This window comes from Magallana gigas, chromosome 8, assembly GCF_963853765.1.
Source record: "Magallana gigas chromosome 8, xbMagGiga1.1, whole genome shotgun sequence".
NCBI classification, from domain to species: domain Eukaryota; kingdom Metazoa; phylum Mollusca; class Bivalvia; order Ostreida; family Ostreidae; genus Magallana; species Magallana gigas.
The window spans coordinates 13,706,124-13,727,631 of NC_088860.1; the positions used below are offsets into that span (position 1 = coordinate 13,706,124).

A 21,508-nucleotide genomic window follows, 5' to 3' on the forward strand; every position below is an offset into this window, starting at 1 on the left:
CATCCACTTATATATATGAAAATGTTCAGATTATCTGTTTTAAAACGCCCCCTCTACCGCTTCAGGTTTCAATACACTTCCAAAAATAGAAAGTCTACGAGGATTTTGCATTGCATCAGCCATTAATAAGAAGCCCGGATGATGCCGTTGAAAAATTGCGCGAGGTATCCCGAGTACTTCCAAATGGAGAAAAGATGTAAACATTTCCCATTATAAATCTCCGTAAGAAATTTGTTTCCGTTGAACATTTATGAGTGAAAAATGATACTTGCTTAATGAAAATATTTTATATATTCCCATTTATCGATTTCAACTGTATTTCTTTCACAGGTATGTGCATTTTAATTAAATATCATCAAATTGATGGAAGTAATAACTTGGGACAGACTATTAATAGATGTTGTGTGTTGACTTATAACATGGAGTTTAGAGAAGTGAATAGGTTCCACTCATAGGTAACAATGAATAATTATGATAATCAAACTACTTTTGGAAACATCGAGTGATGCATAATAAAATCCTGTCTTAATTAAGCCTTAATTGTAAGTAACATGCAACAGGTTTTTAAAAGCAGGTTCGTTTCTTAGTTACCGTGATCCCCCATTTAAGGACCCTGGGTGGTCAACATTTTTAGATGCGACTTTTAACGCCGTAAACTATCTATTTTGAAAGGAATATTCTTCATGTTTTACCTTTAAAGTTTTGATATTTTACTTCATTTATATACATAGCATCTCATCTAAAGGAGATTAATAAAGTATATAAATGGCCACAGCCATCCTGCCCTCTTAAACTAAATGTGTTTTGATATTAAATGCAAGATTAGAGGCGTGAAAATAGTCATACATTTTTGCACCAAAACAACTGTATTTTATTTATTTTTACAACGATTGATAAACAGATTCTACATCTTATTAATTTTAATATCTCTCAGCACAAGGGGGTCAATGAAGTGGGGGGATGCCGGAGTACCCGGGGAAAGGTCACGTGTCCGAGAGGGGAGACACCACGTGCATGACATATCTAGAAGAATGACTAAGCGTAAATTTTTGAAAGAGATTAACGACTAAATAGCATGCTATTCTTTGACCTAATAGGGATGACGTATTGCCTTTGGATCATGTATTACAGATCCTAAAGTGTTCTGAGTATGTGACCTGTTTGTTCCGGCGAATAAACAGGTTATTAAAGAGCATACTAGTACACTCGAAAGTAACCGTGCACTCCCTTCGTCCTTTACAAGCAAAATATGGTAAAAAAAAAAAAAAAAAAAAAACCAATCATTTTTTAAGGCTTCAATTGTATCTGAGTACTTAATAACTTAATATGACAATTTGATAACAAGCCAGAAGCAAAAATAACCACACATTCGAGTGATTCTCTTCATATAATGCGCTTCCGATTTTCAAACACGGATGCTCAAAAATTTAACGGCTATATTGAAGCATAATTATATAATTGAATCATGCACCAAAACAAACAATCAAAACTATATAATTTAGATAGTTTCTCCATTTGAACAATTTTACACAGAAAAAAGCCTAGGCCGAAAAAATGTCTATTCTGCACTCATAAAAAATCCATATATTCCACCGTTACAATTTGAGTATTTTCCTATACTTTTTAATATAGAGATCTTCTTCTAAAGGAGGTCAATATAGTCTAAAATTGACCTCAATCATCAAGCCGTCTTAAATTCATTGCATCATTTTAATACAGAAATTTCATAATCCTTTTTTTTTTTTTAGGTTTATGTAAATATGGTCGACGTTCTTGATAGTTTTTTCTTCTGTATATCGATCGAAACGTTGCGGGATTTTACTTTATGCATAGTCGCATTTAAACAGGTTAGATTTTTTTAAAAGATGTGGCCCTTGATTTATTGTAAAGTTTGAAACTAGGAAGGTAATTAATGAATTTTGAGACACCTGTCGATATTAATGTGGATGAAACTACAAAGTTATCGAAATACTTTTATCCGTTTAGAATTTTTAATTTTACAAATTTTGATCAAAAACTATGTTTTACAAATATGTGGAAAAAAGATTTAAAAGCCCCAGCAGGATTTGACCTTATGACCTGCATATTCGTAGTTAACGCTCTGACCGTTTGCGCTTCGAACACTCTGTCGGATAATTATACCAGTGCCAAGGTGGCATTTCTGCATTCGTCTAAAGTACATCTATCGACAATTGCTCAAAGAGTTTATTATAATATCCATTTTTGTTATTGATGTATTTCACCTGCCTGTAAGCGAGATATTTATTTACCTTTCAAAAATAAATTCCTACAAGAAAATAACTTTTCCTATAGGGAAACAATTTTTCTATCGAATATTTGGAATTTCCTACAGAAACAAAGGAGCTTCCTGTAGGAATTTAAATTACGATAGGAATATGATTGCACAAAACTCCCATACGATTTTAAAATCCGTTAGGAAGTCTTAATCTCCTATAGGAAAACTACATTGTACCTGCCTGAAAAATATTCCTATCGGAAATAATTTCTTCTATAAAAAATATAATTTCTGTAGAATTTTTAGAAAATCTGATAAGAATGTCAATACTTCCCAAAGGAAAATTTTATTTCCTGTATGAGAATTGTTATTTTCCTATGGGATAATAATTTTCAAAGGTAAATACATGTATCTCGCTTGTCAAGCGAGACACACTATAAACACAGGTGGTTATATATACTTTTTAGGCAATGGTCTATCATTTGGTATGTGTCAATTTTTTACGAAATTACATCCTAAGCGGGTGCCAAAATGTCATCCGGCACAGTTTTCACGCTTTTAGGTAAGAACTTTCTAAAAAAAAATTTTTTTTAATTTTACTTTATTTTATTGCTTATTTCGATAGGAAGTACGTCAGAATATGGAGGTGTTCATTAACAAATTAACTGCGCTTTAAACTTACGAAGAACTTACGACTTACGACCAAATTAATGAATGCTGATTAACCACAAAGTAATCAATCTTTGAATTTAATGGCTGTTAAATAAGATTATAGAAATCAAAATAAGGGTAAATTAATGGTTGTATTCGTCAAAGATGAGTCCAAGAGACTGAAAACACATGTACATGTATTTACGACTTTGTTGAAAGTTCTTTTGCAAAACGCAGTTTCTGGAAATCTCTTCATTAAACTTACAGATAGCAAAAATTGGCTTTAAAATTTGAACATTTTCTTATATTTCTATACAGAAAGTATATATAAAGTACTAAGGTAAAATATGGCCTGTACCATTAAGCTCTGTAAAGTTCCACTTCATATTTTGACTTTAAATGTATCTTCTATACTGCAAACTGTTTGCATGCTTGCCAATACACAAGTAAATATTTGTAAACTAAGAAAATGGTACTTTATATCAAACAATGACCCGTTAAGTAGGGCAAGGATTTACCTGGGATTTGTGTTCCAGCTACCCTTCCATACAACATATGAGACCAGACTTGGAAATAAGCAGCAATCGTCCCGAAATAGTCGTCGGCAGATATTTCTAGTTGGTAAGCAATATATAGAAACTGGTTTTCTATTCTATTTCTGTTAACTACATAACTAAGTTAAGTTTTCTAAAATGCTCTAATTTTAACTTGAGTGGTCTTTACAAGCACTGTGCGTAGATACATGTACATGTATTTCAACATTCCCTTTATCTATTTATCTACGCGCACGTACGGTGGTATATACAAGATACATGTCAATACCAACATAGCTATTTTGTGATTCATCCCCACAAGAGTCCTGAGGCACAGGTCGTAGCATTGAGTGGGGGGGGGGGGCATTCCACTTTTTTTTTCCTAAATAAACAGAATTCATTTAAAATTTACAATATAGAAAAGCAATGGCCGCCTTTCCCCCACAAATTGGCGAATTGATTTTCTTTTGGCTTGCAAAATAAATAAATTAAATTTGAATAAATGATGTCATTGTATTTTTTTCAGTGAATTGGGAAATACTCTTTTTAGGACAAACAGGGTTCTCGTATTTTAGTCCTCCTTTAACTGAGAAACATAATGAACAATTAAATTTTCTTGCTTTGTAATTGCACGTAAAAAGTAAAATTCCTTGGTACTTGATTTCAGGGTATGGAAAAATGATGATGAACATTTCTTTAAATTGGCAAACCGTACTGGTGGGCGTTTGTTTCGGTCTTCTATCGTATTACGTCATCAAGCGACTGAAATATCGTCTGCCGCCCGGCCCACCGTGCGTCCCTATCATTGGAAATGTTCAAGGTCAGTTAAAGGTCAATGGTGACGGAATCGAAACTCATCGAATCGACATTATTTAAGATTTTCAATTTTTGTAACAATTACAAAACCATTTTTTATATAGTTTACACCTCGCGGGACCCACACAGAAGGGTCTTCAAAATGGTGGATAAATACGGGCCGGTCATCAATGTATCGTTTGGTATTTACTGATCACTATTTTTGATAGAGTTGGATGGTTGTGACTATTTTCAGTCAATCGGTATATAAATTTTCTTTACACAAAGTGTAAAGAAATACATGTATAAGAAAGTGTTCAAATTTAAAACATTCGGATATTTTCTCTACGAAATAATATTTTAAGGTCAAAAATATCATTTTCATAATTTTAAGGCAGGTCTGCTTCCTAAACTCGTTGACCATCTAACATCCTTTAATTCATGTAAAAACTGAATATATATCTATGAATTGGACACATAAATATCAATAAAGGAAATATGGACGATGATATAAATACCAATATGATGAAAGGTTTGTTTTTATGTTTAGGCCCTGTAACCTGGATTTTCTTGAACACCATCGAGGCGGTGAACGAAGCGTTCGTTCAGAGAGCGGAAGACTTCGCCGGACGATACCAAATAACTTCCGGTAGAAAATATTTTTAACAGAGCTTTTTGTATTGAAGAGCAATCTGTATATACTCTATTTTCATATTTTCTGTGTTCTTGAAGGGTACTTTTTTCAAATATTTAGGATTTATGTTAACCGATGGTGGCAAAGACATTGCCTTTGCTAACTATTCCCCAATGTGGAGGATTCATCGAAAAATTGCAGCCAAAGCTCTACGGTAAACAACTCTATTTCAACTTGAACGACAAAAAACATCATTTAAAGTGTTGAATATAAATAACTCCAGTATCTTCGATCACACCCTTCTTAGCTTACAAATTTCTTACAGACATTATCTTCATGGAAGTCTGCTTGAGGACATGATTCAAGAGAATATGTCAAAGTTTATCGAGAGAATGGCGAAAGAAACGGGACCATTTGAACCGAAACAATATATCAGTCTGATGGTTTTCCATCAACTTTACACTGTCTGCTTTGGGGAACGGTGTGTATTTAACTTATATTCTGTAATCATTATTAACTTGCAATTTAAACCAAAATGAAAATCTATTTTTGAAACATGGGAGTTTCTTTCATATTTTTGTCCCAATCTGTTTTACGATTTAAAATGGTAGCAAAAACTCAATAAATGTCACTTTTATTTACATTTTTGTTTTTATCGGTCGTTAACATAACTGTACCATCGAATATCTTATTGAACAATTGGCATACCTGACTTTCAAATGAGATTTTTGAAATTTTCAAATCGTCATCGCTTTGAAATATTTATAAGATGTACATTAAAGCCTATACCAATTAACTCCATGAAATGCCTAATAAGAAGTCCATGACCTTGACAATAGGAGACCTCCAGATGACCCGGAAGTGAGAGAATTTTTGGAAATCTATGATCGGTTTGTGGTGGACTTTGGCGCGGGCTCTTTGGAAGATCTTGTGCCTTTCCTTGCGCACGTTTATGAAACCGCTAAATTCAAAAACCTAGTGAGAATGAAAGAAAAGATGTTCTCCTTCATCACGCAAAAATACAACAGGCATAAGGAATCATTCAGTCCTGGTATGTTCTTATTAATCTGCAACTTATAACAAACACAAAAATATATTACTTATTCATATGATGAGGTACATTATTAGGGGTTTATTGGTGGCTATTTGCCTATAAGAATGAACCCTACTGATGTCACGAAATTGAAATCTGAATTCCAGGCATCAACCGAGATTTGATAGACAGTCTCCTGATCGCCAAACACGAGGCAGAAAACGACAACTCCGAGGGTGAGGACATGGAGGAGTTTGATGACGTATATCTGATCCAAACGGTGTCGGATATTTTCTTTGGTAATACATGCAGACAATTTATAGCAGTTCTTTTTTTTTTCTCCGTAATTTCAACGAGATATAGATTTAGAATATTTATAGAGATATATCTGTATTGGTATTAGAAAATGAAACACACATTATTTCAGCATATTTAACAGGTATCCATCTTTTACTGGAAGCTGAACACGACTCGTAAAAGGCGTTGTCCGCCATATTTCTCTTTCATCGCAGCTATCCCTATAACCCCTTTATTAATCACAGGCCTTTAAACAGCTCAAAGTATTTCAATATAGAGGTCTCACCTGTGTGGACGTACATCTTGCATCGCCATGTTACTCGGTCGCAAAATAAATTATCAAATTGTCGGCAATTTTTCAGGGTCAGGAGGAAAGTAATCTCAAATATACAGGTCAATGCATTACGATAATTCACAAACAGAAAATGCACAAAATCTAAGACAACCTAGGGAATACGTACTCGTACTACACGTCGGTCACAGTTTCAGGTGTGCAATCGGTTGTAACAATATCGAAGGGTTTATACACCTGTGCGGTGGATCATATTTGTAAGCAGTGTTAACCTTTAGTAACAATTTATCTTGTAGGAGTTATCTCTCTTTCCAGCTGGATACTGTACTTTAAAGAAAACACATATAACATTATATAAAAGATAAAAACAAGTACATGTACATGTTTCTCTCAGTGTCTCTCTGATTTATTTTATTGGCATTTTCTTTTCTCATTTGACAGCGGAAATAGATACCACAAAAACCATCATGGACTGGTTTGTGTGCTTTATGTCAGGACACCCAGACGTCCAAGCCAAATGTCGGGAGGAAATTGGCAACATTGGTGGGTTTTAAGCCATACCGGTATAACCATTCAATACTCATAGGCGTCGGACCTAACCATTATAAACATAGCATGATAGAGGGTTCAGCCCCCCCACTTTTTCTCGCAGGAAAGATTATTGTTGCTAAATTTACCTTGAAAGATTGAGAAGTTGGATTCAGAAGCATACTAGTCCCCCCCCCCCCCCCCCCCCCCCACGGATTAGGAATTTCATGATTTAGGAAAAAAAAATTTTAGGGTAAAAAGTTAGTTTTTTTGATTTTTGAAAGTATAGGTATACCCATAACCCCCCCCCCCCCCCCCCCCCCCCACGGATTAGGATTTCCATGATTTTGGGAATTACTTTTTTCTCAATATTTCTGAGGATTATTCTAGCCCCCCCCCCCCCACTTTCAATTTGCTTCCGACGCCAGTGATACTGCAACAACCTGTAAACTAAGTTGACCACACTGCTTTCTTGGACGTTAGACAACGTCATTTCTAATCTATATTGGTTTAAGATAGTTCTGTTCGAGTCTTTGGATCGCGGTTGCCCAGAGTTATACAAAGAATATATGGTGTTCCGATCATTTTGACGCGCTTGATTCCATGTTCTATAATTTGTAACGGACCAAGACGGTACTTAATATACTTCATCATGTTGTTATTCAGAACTTGCTTGTCTTTGACCAGGTAGTCGTCAGCTAACGATGAAGGACCGACATAAGTTGGTTTACAATGAGGCTTGCTTGTATGAAACGATGAGGTTGGCGCCTGCGGCTTCCTTGGGAATTCCTCACTGCACGTTGTGCGACACACAAGTCGGTGAGTAAGGCTATTAGATCAAAATAGACATGGTAACAGGTAACCAACATTGCTGATGTCATAGCACATATTTCCTTAAGCACAAGGTCAAAATTACAAACTCTATAAATTCAGTGTCCAAACCTTCCAAACGCGGTAAGTGGTTAAACAAGAGCATGTTTGTTTAAAGAAAATTACAAAAAAAAAGAAACTGGAGCTCTACTTTGAGATACTAGTACATGTATTATTTTGGGAAAATTGATTGACTCACGAATCGGTTTGAGTGATAAATTCACGTATGATTCTTCTTTTTTATAGGAGGATACGATATTCCAAAGGGGACAGTGGTCTTATCGAACTTCTATGCAATACACCGAGATCCTCACCACTGGAAGAATCCCGAGTCATTTGACCCGTCGCGTTTCCTTAAGAAAGATGGCACCCTAAATGCCAAACCAGACAGTTACCTCCCCTTCTCTGCGGGGCGCCGGGTCTGTCTAGGGGAACCTGTGGCTAAACCTGAACTACTTTTGATGTGCGCAACACTGCTACAGAGATTGGAACTCTGCCTTCCGGAGGGAGTCCGGCCATGTTATGAAGGGATTCCCTTATCCTTTGGCGTGGAAGCTCCAAAAAGTTATAAAATTGTTGTGAAAGACCGCCAAAATGCAAACTGTTGAATATTTATAATATATAATATAATATAGTGTGCAACTTCCTGACTTTCTCATATTCTTTTCTGTCATTATCTCCAAATTAAACATTGGTTTGCTCAATATAGTATCTTGTCTGTTCCAAATCGCACACTATTAGCTGTCATATCAGTTCATATATGTATTGCCAGTCAACCAACTATAAGAGTGCGAGACTTTTATTTACATACAGTACACACAATGTACAGGTACATAATAAATTAGACATCAAGATACCTACTGTACATGTATAGGATTTTATTTCCCATCTCTTTCACGCACTTCATTTTCTAAAACTCTTGACAAGTATAATTTTTTCCAAAAGATGAGAAGTAAAATAATTTTTCTTTCGTTTATAAATTCTATTTTTACGATGGTTAAAACAACTTCATTCTTTACATCATAAAATGAGTTAAAAACAAATTTCTCACACAATAATGATCAAATGCAAAATACTTTGTAACACGAATATATTCATATATATGTATAAATTGTTATAGTGTCATGATACATAACATGCGCTGCCCTCCTGCAGAAAACAGGGGTCAAAGTTCACATACCACCCCAAAATGACATGCAGTGATCCAACATTTATAATGTGTACCATCCTGGTATAAAAAACACCCCACAGATTGCAAAAGAAGATGTTTAGTGTTTTCCATGATTTAACACTTACAAAATGAGAGGGTACAGCTAATTACATGATCATCAAAATGATCTCGCTGGAACAATCTAAAATTGCACTCAATAAACAAATATTTTAGAGACACTAAATAAGATGTAGAATGTACAATAACATAAAATAAAGACATTCTGATATTTAACTTTACACATCTCCCAAACATTCAAGATATTAAATATAATTCAATGAACTACATTCAAGAGTTCATGTCAAATCTGATCTGCATGCTATGACACTTCAATCAATGTACAGAAACAATACATGCTAAAAAAAATAGGTCACATGTTTAAAAATAAAATTCATACTAAATGCAAGTCCCCCAATGTATTAAATCAATAAATTTCAAAGATGTGAGAAAATGACAAAAGGCATTTGCATTTATATCAGTAAAATGGTATCCTAATTCTATCTACAGTTAACGATAAAATAACACGTGATAATAAATGAAGTATGAAGCTAAACATAATGCACACTTTACAACGGGACAGCTGGAATATCTATGACCAGATCGTCCGACCCCTCGTCACTGTCATCAAACATTGGAACCACAGCCAGGAGGTTCCCCCCGGCCGACTTCCCTCTTTTACCCTCCCCTTTCTTGGATTCTCCGACACTCTGTTTGCGAGGCTTCTTGCTTCCACCGGCGCCTGCCTCCTCTTCCTGTTTGGTGTTGAGGTTGCGCTTCCTGATCAGGTTTTCCTTGAGGATGGCCTTGGTGCGGGCCTGTCCGTTACTGTCCTCCCCACCGTCATCAGACTGAGCGTCAGAGGATGCACCACTCGAGCTGACCTCATCATGTTCACTACAGACCGCCACCCCATCCACCTCCTTGATGTGGCCCTCTGTGTGGGTGGCACAAAACGAGTTGGGACACTCCGTACACATGGTTATGGCCGGTTTTCCGCACTCATCGCAATGATGCCAAGGGCAGTCCCATTTACCTAAAACAACAAATAGTGTGATTAAAACCAAGCATGCTATCTGAATATTGTAAATGTATTACATTTGGCTGAGTGTTCTTCATAGCTTTATTAGTGGAACACAGCTTCCACTATTAACTTAAGTACATGGCCAAATGTCATGCATATATATGTATATATTGATACTGAAATGCACTGAATAAAATCTAAACCAACTTGTTGAAAAGTCAATTTTAGCCAAGTATCATGCATACTTGATACAATATGTTAAAGTTCTTCACTGTCAAAACTATTACAAATTTGTATTTGTACATGGAGAAACAATAAAGTACAGTAAATGAGTAAAAGAAACATTACTGAAAGCATAACATCATGGGGTATCTTGCAACAATTTCATACAAATGTATATATGGTACATATATTCAACAGTTTAAAAAATTCTAAAACATAACACGCATATGCTGAAACAAGCTTAGTATTTGAACAAAAAACCAGAATCTCAGATTAAGCAGGTATCTTTATCATTTGTTCTATCCCCCTTTAAATCCCCCCTCTGCTCACCATGTGGAGGTTTGGACAGCTTCAGACAGTGGAGGTGGTAGACTTTGGGACAGCCTCCGCGGTCACACATCACCAGCTCCCCGCCCTCACCACAGCGGAAACACTCATCATCGTGCTCCTTCTTCCCGTCAACCTTCTTCTTATTCCTCTTCCTCTTCTTCTTCTCATCCTTTTTCTTGCCTTTAGCCACTGAAGCAGCCACAGCAGACTAAAAGAGGAACAATGCTTTACTGTTTAATTTAATGGCTGAAAGTTGTTAAAGTTTGATTTATGCATTTCAAACATACTTATATACAAAATACCTGTTCATCTTGGTAATATGACATGAAAATTATCAAGCATCATTTGAAAGTTTTATACAGTAACCACGTAATGCCCAGATGAGAAGACAACAATCTCTATTAGCTGCATCTCAAGATTTCAAGCCTGTCATTCCAAATTTAATTGGCAGAATCTGCTAGATGACACTTACCTTGGGTCGTACACCCAAGAAGCCACTGCATAATTCAGCTCCACAGTTGCACTTGGTTTTATCGTTTCCTAGGCACTCCAGGTTGTAGTTAAATGTCAACTCAGTACCTATTTGCCAAATTAAAAATTCAAAAGATATGTAGCTGCATGGATGTAAAACACCAGCTAACAATTGGAAGTATGTCTACAAAGATGAGAGACAATTTTATGAAGACACTAAGATAAACAAATTTATTCCACCAACCTGCAGGAATATCATAAATTGCAAATAATCCGACTCTGACGTCCCCATTGGCGGTCCACTTTTGAGTTTCACAGTTGGGAGCACAGCTGTGGTTCATGAATCTGGACAGATTACCCTTCGGTCCTGCATCAATTACTCTGTACATATTTTAAAATTATGTAAATAAATTGTGATCAAAACAGGGCTCTTATTTTAAATACATAAAGCTTTCCAGTGATTTTCTATAGCAATTGTTAAATTAAACTGCAGACAAGTGTCCTTTCCCCATGCAAAAGACAGAATTTTCCAAATGTAAAAATTTTGCTAAAAAAAATTCTAAGGGAAAGTTTGTTTAAAAGAATGTTTAAAAATTTTAAGGAGCTTAAAACAAAATAGTTTAAAGTTCAAGACAAAAGTTAACTTAAATGATACACAGTACTTTATAGTGAACTTGTTAGATTCTACTTTATTAATTCAACTTCTTTCAATGATGTTGGTTTTCCCCAAATTGACCAAAATGTTAATTTTTTTTTCCCATTCAAAAGACATATGTTTCTTTTTAAACTGTAGCAAAAATGTACAGTCTATACCTGTTTTTATCCAGTGTAAGCATATAATAGTTGCTGATGTTATTTTCATGGGATTCGTCTATCCTCCTTTTGACTTCCTCTTCATCAATAAGCTCTCCTACATACTCGTGCACAAACTGTCCCTGTGTACAATAGAAAAAAATTCAATAGAAAAATTTTTTTTGTAACCACAATATCTCATCTCGTAAGTTGTGATCAAAGAAAAATTCACTTGAATAAATGTATGTATTTAAAAGGCAGCGTTCCTGCATTTGTAACAACCACATTGATTCATATTGGTAAATTAAAGATTGTGATCAAAGAGTAATGCACTAATAATTTACAAGAAAGTGGTATCTCTACCTTTTTAATGTCCACATTGGTTCTCAATCCCCAGCCTCTGCCCTCCGTTTTGAACGGAGTACAGTCTGGGTATTCACGCCTCTGGAATCGCTGGTTGTGACATTTCTCTCCGCACTGACAAACGCTCGGGTGACACTCGTACATCAGCATGCGGTTCAGGCAGTCTGTGTCACTGCTGCACGGAGCTTCCGAATTTGGGTCACATTCGCACCGAGGAATGCTGGTCAAGTCTGGTTTGGGAATTACCACACTTCCGACTGGAATGTTATTCTGAAAAACACAAGAATAGAATAGAATACACGTAGTAAGTGGTGGCAAGTTTTCTTTCCTTTTTGACATGTCTAAAATATTTCTTCCTTCATATTAATAATCATTAAAAAAATGAAGTCATAGGTTTGATAGAAAAACTGAAATGATACATGTATGAATGCACATACAGGTAAGTGCAAATGGATGAAGATACATGTTTGTTCACTCTTTAATGCGCATTATAATAATTATTCTAGCTTAGTGGTCTTATTACCTTTACAAACTTAAAAGGAGCTGGCTTTTTCTCACTCCTCTCAATAAACATTTTTTCTTTGTCAGCTCGTAAGGCTTTCAGGGCCTGAAATGCTTCAGTTGCCTCTTGCACTCCTACAATATAGTTCCAAATTTTACTTTAAAACTTCACTCATTAGCTAAAAAAGAAGGATAGATATCTCATTCAACTATCTTTAACAATTGTTCAACAAATTGTATTCACTTTTTAATAAGCACATGGATTATTTTGCTGTTGAGTAGTTTCCAATTCTAATAAATCAACACCTACATGTACAACATTTCAGAATCAAGTACATAAATGAAACGTTGGAAGTTTTTTGGTTTTTATTTTTCATTTATGTATAAACAGAAAATATCATATACTACAGTTGGTAAATCTTAAATGCATAGCCCTGTATTCAAATCTTTTGCCATAATAGTTTGTTTCCTCTTTTCTACATAATTATATTAAAAGTTGTGTTGAGTACAAACCTCTTGCAAAAATCTTAGCTAGATGTTTATTCTTTGAAGTTTCTTTGCTATATTTGTCACCATCTTGAAATCCAAATGCTCTGCAACAAATATATAATCAATTTACATACATTTACACCATTGTCAACTTTCCCCTTTCTACATAGCAATATAAAATATGCATTATCACAAGTGTAATTGAATGTTACCGATGCAATTCTTTTGACAAAACTTATTCATTGTGACCGATGTAAAAATCTGTCAAAGAATGCAAAAATTTGTTTTAAATATCAACCTTCCTTTATGGATCCAAAAATAGTCATTAGTTCCAAAGAAATGCACTGGGAATTCTCCCACTTGGTGAGTCTTCTCCTGGATGTTGTGAGGTACACGCTTTGGATGGCAGATTTCAGAGGGCCACCATCTACAGTAAACAGCATCATGATAAATGATATGTACCTAGCTTTTATCAAGGTGTAAGTCTTAAGATAATTTAGCAAAGGTAATTTTAACATTTTTTCAAAGGAAACAACATGCAGAAATTTAAGGAAAAGAGTTTGTAGGTGAGAAAAAAAAATGAAGTTTCTGACCTATAACTGCCCAGTTTGACCCAGACAATGTCTCCATAGAGAGGCTGTTTACCCATGGCACAGTCATTGCAGTACCAATTGCCTTCTGGGGGGTTGATGTTCAAACACTCTGCATGGAAGGAGGCAGGACAGCTGTCACAGCAAATCAGAGATCCGCCTTTCACATGAAAACAGATGAATATTCAAAATCTTTTGATCTACCGAAAGCTTTATTCTTCTCGGTCTTAATTTTGAATAGAAAGACTGTCATTGGTTGATATTTGAAAAGACTACAACTGGAAATTTAAAAGTTTTTTTTAATTATAAACAATTTTTATGTCAAGAGATACAAAACTGTCTTTCTTGAACTTTCTTGAAAAAAAAGATTTACTAGCATTTATAGGGGCTGTACACGTTGTTCTAAGAGCTTGTCCTTACCTAGGTTACACACGAAGCACCAGCTGACGTTAATGTGGGTGTGGTATTTCTGAGTGCGGTTGGGCTGGAAATGTTTACTGCAGACAATGTTGTGTCCAGGGAGATTTTCACTCCCGGCAGCGATACAGAAATCTCCAGTGTGATAGGCTGTCGGACATCGCACACACCGGAGAAGTCGACCTGGAATTGCAGAAAAAAATGTCCACATTTTAAGACTGAACTTTTGTCCTGTTTCAATTATTTTATGTTTCTCACTAGATAATGATAACATTTTTAAAGCTAAAGGAAAATTTGTAGTAAGCCATTTATCATTCTACCTTTGCTAGCCTTGGTTTTCTTGGAGCTCTCGATGGCGCATGTAGCACACTGATGGAGGGGGCACACGAAGCCCTTGTTGCTGTCAGACTTGGAGTGCATCAGTTTATTGAGGCAGTTCTCGTGGTAAAACTTCCCACATAAATGAACAGAACACTTCTTGGTGTTCTCATCCTTCTCCTTGCATGCAAAGCATGTGTGAACCCCTGCAAATTGTAAGACATATCCATTATTTCTTCTTCAATTAATTTTGTCATATAAAATGTAAAGCAATTACGGTAATAAACATATAAGAATACAAAGGCAATTTGACATACAGCCGGTTTTTCTGAGGTGCAAATTTTGTGTTCTAATTTCAAAATAGATGTTGTTATATTAACTTTTTGTGATTTTATTTTTTGTACATTTTATTAATCTGATGACTATACTTTTAAAAGGCGATTTATAAGTGTCACAGTTAATAGCAGTGCATACCTGATTTACATTCCTCGCATTTGAACGGCTCCTCCACATTCTCACTGACACAAGACTTGTGGAAATAATTATGGCATTCACCCTCACACTCCATCAGGTCGCCATTATCTTCACACACCTGGCACAGGTACCTCGGACTTTTACACAAAGAGTTCTTTTCTTCCTCCTGTCAACAAATTTTTTTAAAGCATTAACAATTTACATAAATGTCCAGCACATGTATATTGTTGCTTGACATTCCACATTAATTTTCTCTTCAAGAGCTACTGGTACATGTATATGTTCATGAAATAATAAAAAATATATCAGATACATTAAAAATACCATATGATATATCTAGACCATAATATAATTGACTTTGCTATTAGCAAACATTCATTATTAGCATGTTTTGTACTGTATATACTTGTACACAGTGCTGTATCGGAGGTGCATATGTATATACATGCACTTGAACACACAAGTACCTGATTATCTGATGAACTTTCATCACTTGTGGATTTTTCTCTCTTCAACTTTAATTTTGCAACTATTTTTGTTTCCTGCAAAAAACATTGTTTTTAATTACCGTAGAAAGAATAGAAATATGAAATGGATAAGTGTTTATTACAACTTTCATCTACTCTCTTTTTCTCAGTTACCTTTTCCGAATCTTCATCTTCCTCCTCTGTTGGGGACATTTTCCTCTCTGCTACCTTGGATATAACAGGCTCTTTTGGGGTGTCTAAACAATTTTTTTTTTACAGAAATATAAATATATGACAAAAACAACAACTATCCTATACATTTTTACCAAAAAATGTCGAAACTTTGTGAAGAACATTTTCGGAAAGGAAATCTTAAAATTTATTTTTTCGCTATGGGGTTCAGGGTAATCATATTGTAATTAATAAAGATATACCGGTGCAATTCATATAAGTGAAATTGAAATTAATAAAATTTACAATTCTATTAAGTTTACATAATCTATGATTTTTATAAATCACTCAATGATTTATTTTTTAAAGAAATATACATCAAATTTATATCAATTGGACTAAAATCATAGAGAAATGACCTTGGAGCTTGGATTTGTATCGGGACTTTTGTTTCTGGCTCATCATCAGCCATTGCTGCTGCAGGCACTCGTTGAGCGTAGCTTCATCAAATTCAGGATGGTCTGCCATCATGCTGTCCCTGTGTTTGCTGCAGAACACTTCAAAAGAACCTTCCGATTTCTTGTCTTTATGGGAGGAACCTTCATCCAGTCTTCGTCGCTTGGAGCTAGGTTTTGCTGCAGGGCTCGGAGCTGGAGAGGACTTCACTTGTTCTGATGACTGTCGCTTCCGTTTCTGAATTCTCTCCTTGGATTTACCTTTCGGGGACTTGACTTGTTTATTGTCGTTACCACTGTCTGTGCTTTTTTTCTTTTTCTTTTCGGGCGTGCACACACATTTGAATTTTTCCACACGTTCCTCCACAGACATTGTCATTGCTTCCTCCGCTTGATGGATGGCAATTAGCCAAGCTGCCTGGCGATTTGGATACTCTCTATAGAGTTTTTCAAGTTTTAATTTTTCACCCTTTTTAGCATTAAGAAATGCCTGTTTCACATGCTCATCATATTTGTCCTTTCCTTTGAATTCCATTATTGAGTTCGACCCCGCCCATCCCCGTTCTCCTTCGTTTCCAAAAAATGTGACGTGGTAGAGTCTGCTTCTTGCTGCAATAGACACAAATCTTGATGAAACTATTAAAGACAAAAGTGTCTTGTGTTATGTTGTAGCAAATTAAAGCAATATCAATTCAATAGTATGAAGCATCCTGCATTTACAGAACACAATATGCTTTATTAAGTTCACCAAATTGTTATAAATCTAAATAAAGACTTTAATTTAACCATTTTAAAACAAAAATTAAGTGAATGAAATTCATATCATTTCACAGGCTTGATTCCTTTTGCAATTTATATCCAGAGATTTAACATGAAGCATTAATAAAAGTTTTGCATATTGAGAAAGATATGATAGAGTAATATTAGAAAGGTCAGATCTCTGTTGTTATTTTTCATTATTTTGTTTCTTTGGGAGAGGGGGTGCACGTTGTTTTTCATTTTTATAGCTCTAAAAGTGACATCGATTCACCTTTCATTTTGGTGTAAAGATCTTCGTAAGGATCCTTGGCCACCATACACGGCCACCAGGGATGTCCAGCCACCTTCGCCCACAACTGGTCACCCATCTTCCACTCTGCCGGTTTCTCCACCACGGGAGATGTAAATGTCGTCGATTTGTTCACTTCTGGCTCCAGCGAAACGTCCAAATCACCACCACTGAGACTAGTGTTTCTGCTGGACGATTTATCTCCTTTTGACAGTTCCTCCATGTCAATCACAACTTTGGGCTTCCTTTGTCTCTTCCCTTCCACACTTGTCACTTCGAATATGTTTTTATAATTTCCTGATTTCTCTTTCACTTGTTTTGTTCTCACTGGCGTACTCTGTTTAGTTTCTGCTTTCTTTGTTAATGTACTTGAGCTTTTGGCCTCACTTTCCCCTGAAGCCTCTGACTTGTCACCAGTGTTTGTCTGCGGGTCCTGTTGCAGAGACTGGTCTGGATTACTATCCGACTCCTGCTTTGCTGTCTGTTCCTTTTCGATCTTGATCTGGGATCTTGCCTCAGCTTTAGCTCGTTCTTTTGGGTGTACAAGAGGTCTTTCTTGTTCACCTAATAAAATTAAGAACCAACAATTATCTTTGTGAATGTATTACTGTGCATCCAAGGCTTTTTTTTTAAGAGTCATATTTTGTGGTTTATATGGCATACACATGTACAATAACCAACATCATTTCTGAATATTCAATGCAATGGGATATTAAGATGATCACATAAAACGTAATAACACATATTCTAAACTTTGACTTTCTTTCAAAATGAAAATACAGAAACCCAACAAGAATCCATGTTTGTGGGACTGTAATAAACTCTTCTTTGTAACAAAGAATTTAACAAAGGAGTGTGCATGGTCATAATTGCTGCTACCTGATGCGTTTTCCATGATCTCGATCTTGACCACTTTCCCTGTGTCCTCCACCACCAGAGTGGCTTCGTCTTTGACGGGCTCCACCTTGGCGCCGGCCTTACTCTGGGCTATCTTGCTGTTCCGGGTTAGATTGGCCACCTGGGGGAGGTGATGCCTGAAGGAGGGGGAGGTACACCCCCCATTGACTGCTGCCTTCGTGTTCTCCATCACAGACTGGGATTGAACTGCTCTTAATGTTATAGGATGTTAACTAGCATACCTACAATACAAACACAAATCAGCATCAATGTTTGATCAACAGATAATTAAGGTCCAAATCTTAATCTTTTCCATACCTGAAATTTTAATTTTCTCCCCAAAGTTGCACTTGGATAAAGATCCCCTTAATGAAGAGTCTTACAACTATACAAATGTATACTTAATCTAATGGTAATCACAGAAAAGTTTTGTTGGAAAATCAACTTTAGTCTGTCCAAAGTTATTGCTTCCATCCCTTTTCGATTATTATCAATTAAAATACATATTTATGTGAAAGAAATACAGTTGAAATTGATAAAAAGTAAAAAATCCAAGATATCTTTACTGACATATTATCATTTTTCAACCATAAAAGTTCACAGGAACAAAAACAAATTTCTTACTGAGATTTATATAATAATGGAAAATGTTTACATCTTTTCACCATTCAGAATTCACTTTGAATACCTAGCACAATATCTCAACATTTTCATCCAGGCTATTTCGTTGCTAATAATTAATGCAATGCAAAATTCCAGAGACTTTCTATTTTGGGTTTTGCATTGAAACCCTAAGCAGTAGAGGGTGCGTTTCAAAACAGATAATATGGACATTTTTTTATATTAGTGGATAAACATAGTTTGAGCACAAAGGTATTTATGATTATAGAGAAATCAAGCAAAAAGTGGTGGAAGCAAAAACTTGGGACAGAGTATAGCAGGCATTGACATTAACAGTTGTTGATTGTCTTGGGCAAGTAAAACCTAATTTCAGGCAACTGAAATCACCTATTAACTAGTCCAATCTGGCAATTGAAAATTTCAATTAAAATATTTAACTTACAGTAAAAAATAATTTGTAAATATAGTTTTTAATAGCTTTGCATTCAGAAAACCTTAGTACTGATTTTACAGAATTCGTTCCCTAAGAATCCATATTAACATTTATTCAATTAAATTCTACTTTCCTTACTAATTGAAATTAGTTACACCTTCAATCTCATATTTATGTTATATTCTTTTGATGAAATTGTATATTATGATGCAGTTTCATCTTATTTGCTTACGTACATTAGATAGATCAAATATTTTTGTCTTGATCATGATAACATGACCGTTATACGCAACGATCATACTTAAAATGGCTTCACATTCTTAGGGAAGAAGCACCCATTGAAAATTAAACAAAACATTATAGTGAGTATTTGGTTATCGTATTTGTTAGTTGCTCAAATAAAATAAATATATATGGTGATGTCTTCTTCTAATTTCTGTCCCTATGTCTAAATGTTTATTCTTGACTAAATTTAGTTGTTACAGGGATATTGTTCGGTCAGGAACTTGCTTTTTCAGCTTGCAGTTATGAGTAAATTTTAGTATTTTTTCTTCTCTAGTCGGTCCCAAGATATCCTGAATTCAGATTTTGCTTAATGCTTAATATTTATAAATACCTCAGGGTTCAAACGATGTTCATTCAAAAGTATGAAAAATTTCCAAGATTTCTCAGTCATAACGCCCCTGTTAGCCTATCAGGTTTCAATACAATGCTAAAAAATGTGATGTCTACAGGAATTTGCAATGCAGCAAGCCCGGATGATGTTGAAAAATTGCACGATGTATTCCGAGAGTATTCCAATTGGAGAAAAGATGTAAACATTCCCCATTATAAATCTCCATAAGGAATCTATTATTGTTCCTGTGAATTTTTCCGAGTGAGAGATGATAATGTGTCAATGAAATTATCTTGGAAATTATCCCTTTCAACTATTTCAATTGCACTTCTTTCACAGGTATGTGTATTTTTATCAAAATTCGCCCAAATGTGCTGCAAAAATATCTTGGGACAGACTATAACCAAGTTCTTATAAACAAAACCTCAACATAGATGAAGCAAAAGTCTCTACAAACATTATGTAAGAGTGCAAATATTATCATAATTAGTTCTAGCAATTCTAAACATTCTATCAAATTTAAGTTTTCACTTTTATTGTTTAAAGAAGAAGACATTATAAAGGTAGTATTTCCCATCAGTTGTTTCTTACGAAATCAAACTAGAACAAAACTTTCTTCCTGCAAGATGTGTAAGCCATACGTTCTTTGTCTATTCGTTTAATGTATCATTTTGAACACAATAGAATTTTCTGCTTAATTATTGATCAACAATTGCAGACGAGATAAGCTTAATGGGTAGATTTTTGTCTCTTTAGAGATTTGCCAAATCCTACTTTTCCTATGCCCCATGTAGTCCATTTTCATGAAATAAATGGCTTTGGAGCAGTATATAGGCCCTAATTTGTGTGCAGTTTTACTAAAAATTATTTAATCTTTCCTTCCCGGTGTTTGAATTTGACGCATTTGAATAGGACAATGGGACAGCCACACATTTTGCACACACCAAGCTATGCACCCCCCTTCCCTCACTTCTTCAACTGCAAAGTTCACTCATAAACAAGCAACGATTTCAAATAAAATGGAGCTAATAAACACACCATTACCATAGGTTATCTTTTATGACCATGATTTGTATTCAGGTTTCTTACTTCAGAAATAAAGTCTTCTTTTCCCTGAGATAAACATGCTATACAGAGACCAACGCTCACCGGAAGATAACTTTCGTGTAAATTCGGCTAATATCGGCGGGAAAAGGGAAAATAGATAAACTGGTTCTCTTCATGCTGGTCATGGAGTTTACACTATACAGAAAATGATAAAATAAAGTAATTAATATATATAATAGAAAATAATTAAATACAAATTAGAAAATTGTATCTAGGTAAGAACAATGAAAAGGAATACAAAGTTCATTTAACATTTTAAAATGGAAATTTGCAGGCTGGCTTCCATGTATTACATGCACATGTTATTGAAAATTCTTAATTCATAACAATAAAAATAGGAATCATGCAGACACTAAGACATAAAGCTGTTTAATAAGTCTAATAAATATTTAATTTTGATCTATTTTTAAAAATTGTTTCCCCATTATTAGGAAATTAATGTAAAGAGGAAATCTTTAAGTAAATTAAATCAAAGATAAAACTTTTATTACCTCTTCATATGCCACATAAGATTAATCTTGTATTTTTTCTGATATATTCTTTAAAAATATATATATGCATAAAAAAATATCTTTACACACCATTCACTTGCCATGTTTTTTTTAACATGGAATTTGAGAACTTTT

General features: G+C 35.0%; 2 protein-coding genes across 4 annotated transcripts; one reads left to right on the plus strand and one right to left on the minus strand.

Annotated features, from left to right (window-relative positions):
• Positions 1-1,751: 1,751 nt before the first annotated feature.
• Positions 1,752-9,095, plus strand: LOC105340777 (steroid 17-alpha-hydroxylase/17,20 lyase). Its single transcript, XM_011446982.4, has 12 exons — positions 1,752-1,847; positions 3,424-3,508; positions 4,088-4,240; positions 4,341-4,418; positions 4,766-4,864; positions 4,970-5,063; positions 5,175-5,330; positions 5,689-5,900; positions 6,050-6,181; positions 6,913-7,014; positions 7,687-7,818; positions 8,116-9,095. Exons 1-12 carry the CDS (start codon positions 1,761-1,763, stop codon positions 8,475-8,477), a joined length of 1,692 nt encoding a protein of 563 aa, XP_011445284.3. The 5' UTR covers positions 1,752-1,760; the 3' UTR covers positions 8,478-9,095.
• Positions 8,653-21,005, minus strand: LOC105340795 (histone-lysine N-methyltransferase NSD2). 3 transcript variants are annotated; one of them, XM_034471486.2, is made up of 19 exons: positions 20,865-21,005; positions 18,088-18,347; positions 17,191-17,772; positions 16,125-16,769; positions 15,709-15,791; positions 15,535-15,609; positions 15,068-15,233; positions 14,596-14,799; positions 14,279-14,458; positions 13,862-14,018; positions 13,567-13,695; positions 13,293-13,372; positions 12,802-12,914; positions 12,279-12,548; positions 11,937-12,058; positions 11,368-11,504; positions 11,125-11,231; positions 10,653-10,860; positions 8,653-10,112 (listed from the first exon to the last, which is right to left on the minus strand). In XM_034471486.2, exons 2-19 carry the CDS (start codon positions 18,293-18,295, stop codon positions 9,646-9,648), a joined length of 3,933 nt encoding a protein of 1,310 aa, XP_034327377.2. In that variant the 5' UTR covers positions 18,296-18,347; positions 20,865-21,005; the 3' UTR covers positions 8,653-9,645. The 3 variants fall into 3 exon arrangements, with proteins under 3 accessions (XP_034327377.2, XP_019927970.3, XP_065924146.1); XM_020072411.3 differs by having other exon boundaries at positions 20,820-20,973; XM_066068074.1 differs by having other exon boundaries at positions 20,925-20,940.
• Positions 21,006-21,508: the final 503 nt, after the last annotated feature.

Coding starts and splice junctions, on each gene's coding strand:
- LOC105340777 (XM_011446982.4), top strand. CDS start 1,761: ATGGTCGACGTTCTTGATAGTTTTTTCTTCTGTATATCGATCGAAACG. Junction 1,848..3,423: donor GCATAGTCGCATTTAAACAG/GTTAGATTTTTT, acceptor TTTGTGTTCCAG/CTACCCTTCCATACAACATA. Junction 3,509..4,087: donor TCGGCAGATATTTCTAGTTG/GTAAGCAATATA, acceptor ACTTGATTTCAG/GGTATGGAAAAATGATGATG.
- LOC105340795 (XM_034471486.2), bottom strand. CDS start 18,295: ATGGAGAACACGAAGGCAGCAGTCAATGGGGGGTGTACCTCCCCCTCC. Junction 17,773..18,087: donor GATCATGGAAAACGCATCAG/GTAGCAGCAATT, acceptor TAATTTTATTAG/GTGAACAAGAAAGACCTCTT. Junction 10,113..10,652: donor GCTGTCCAAACCTCCACATG/GTGAGCAGAGGG, acceptor TTGTTGTTTTAG/GTAAATGGGACTGCCCTTGG.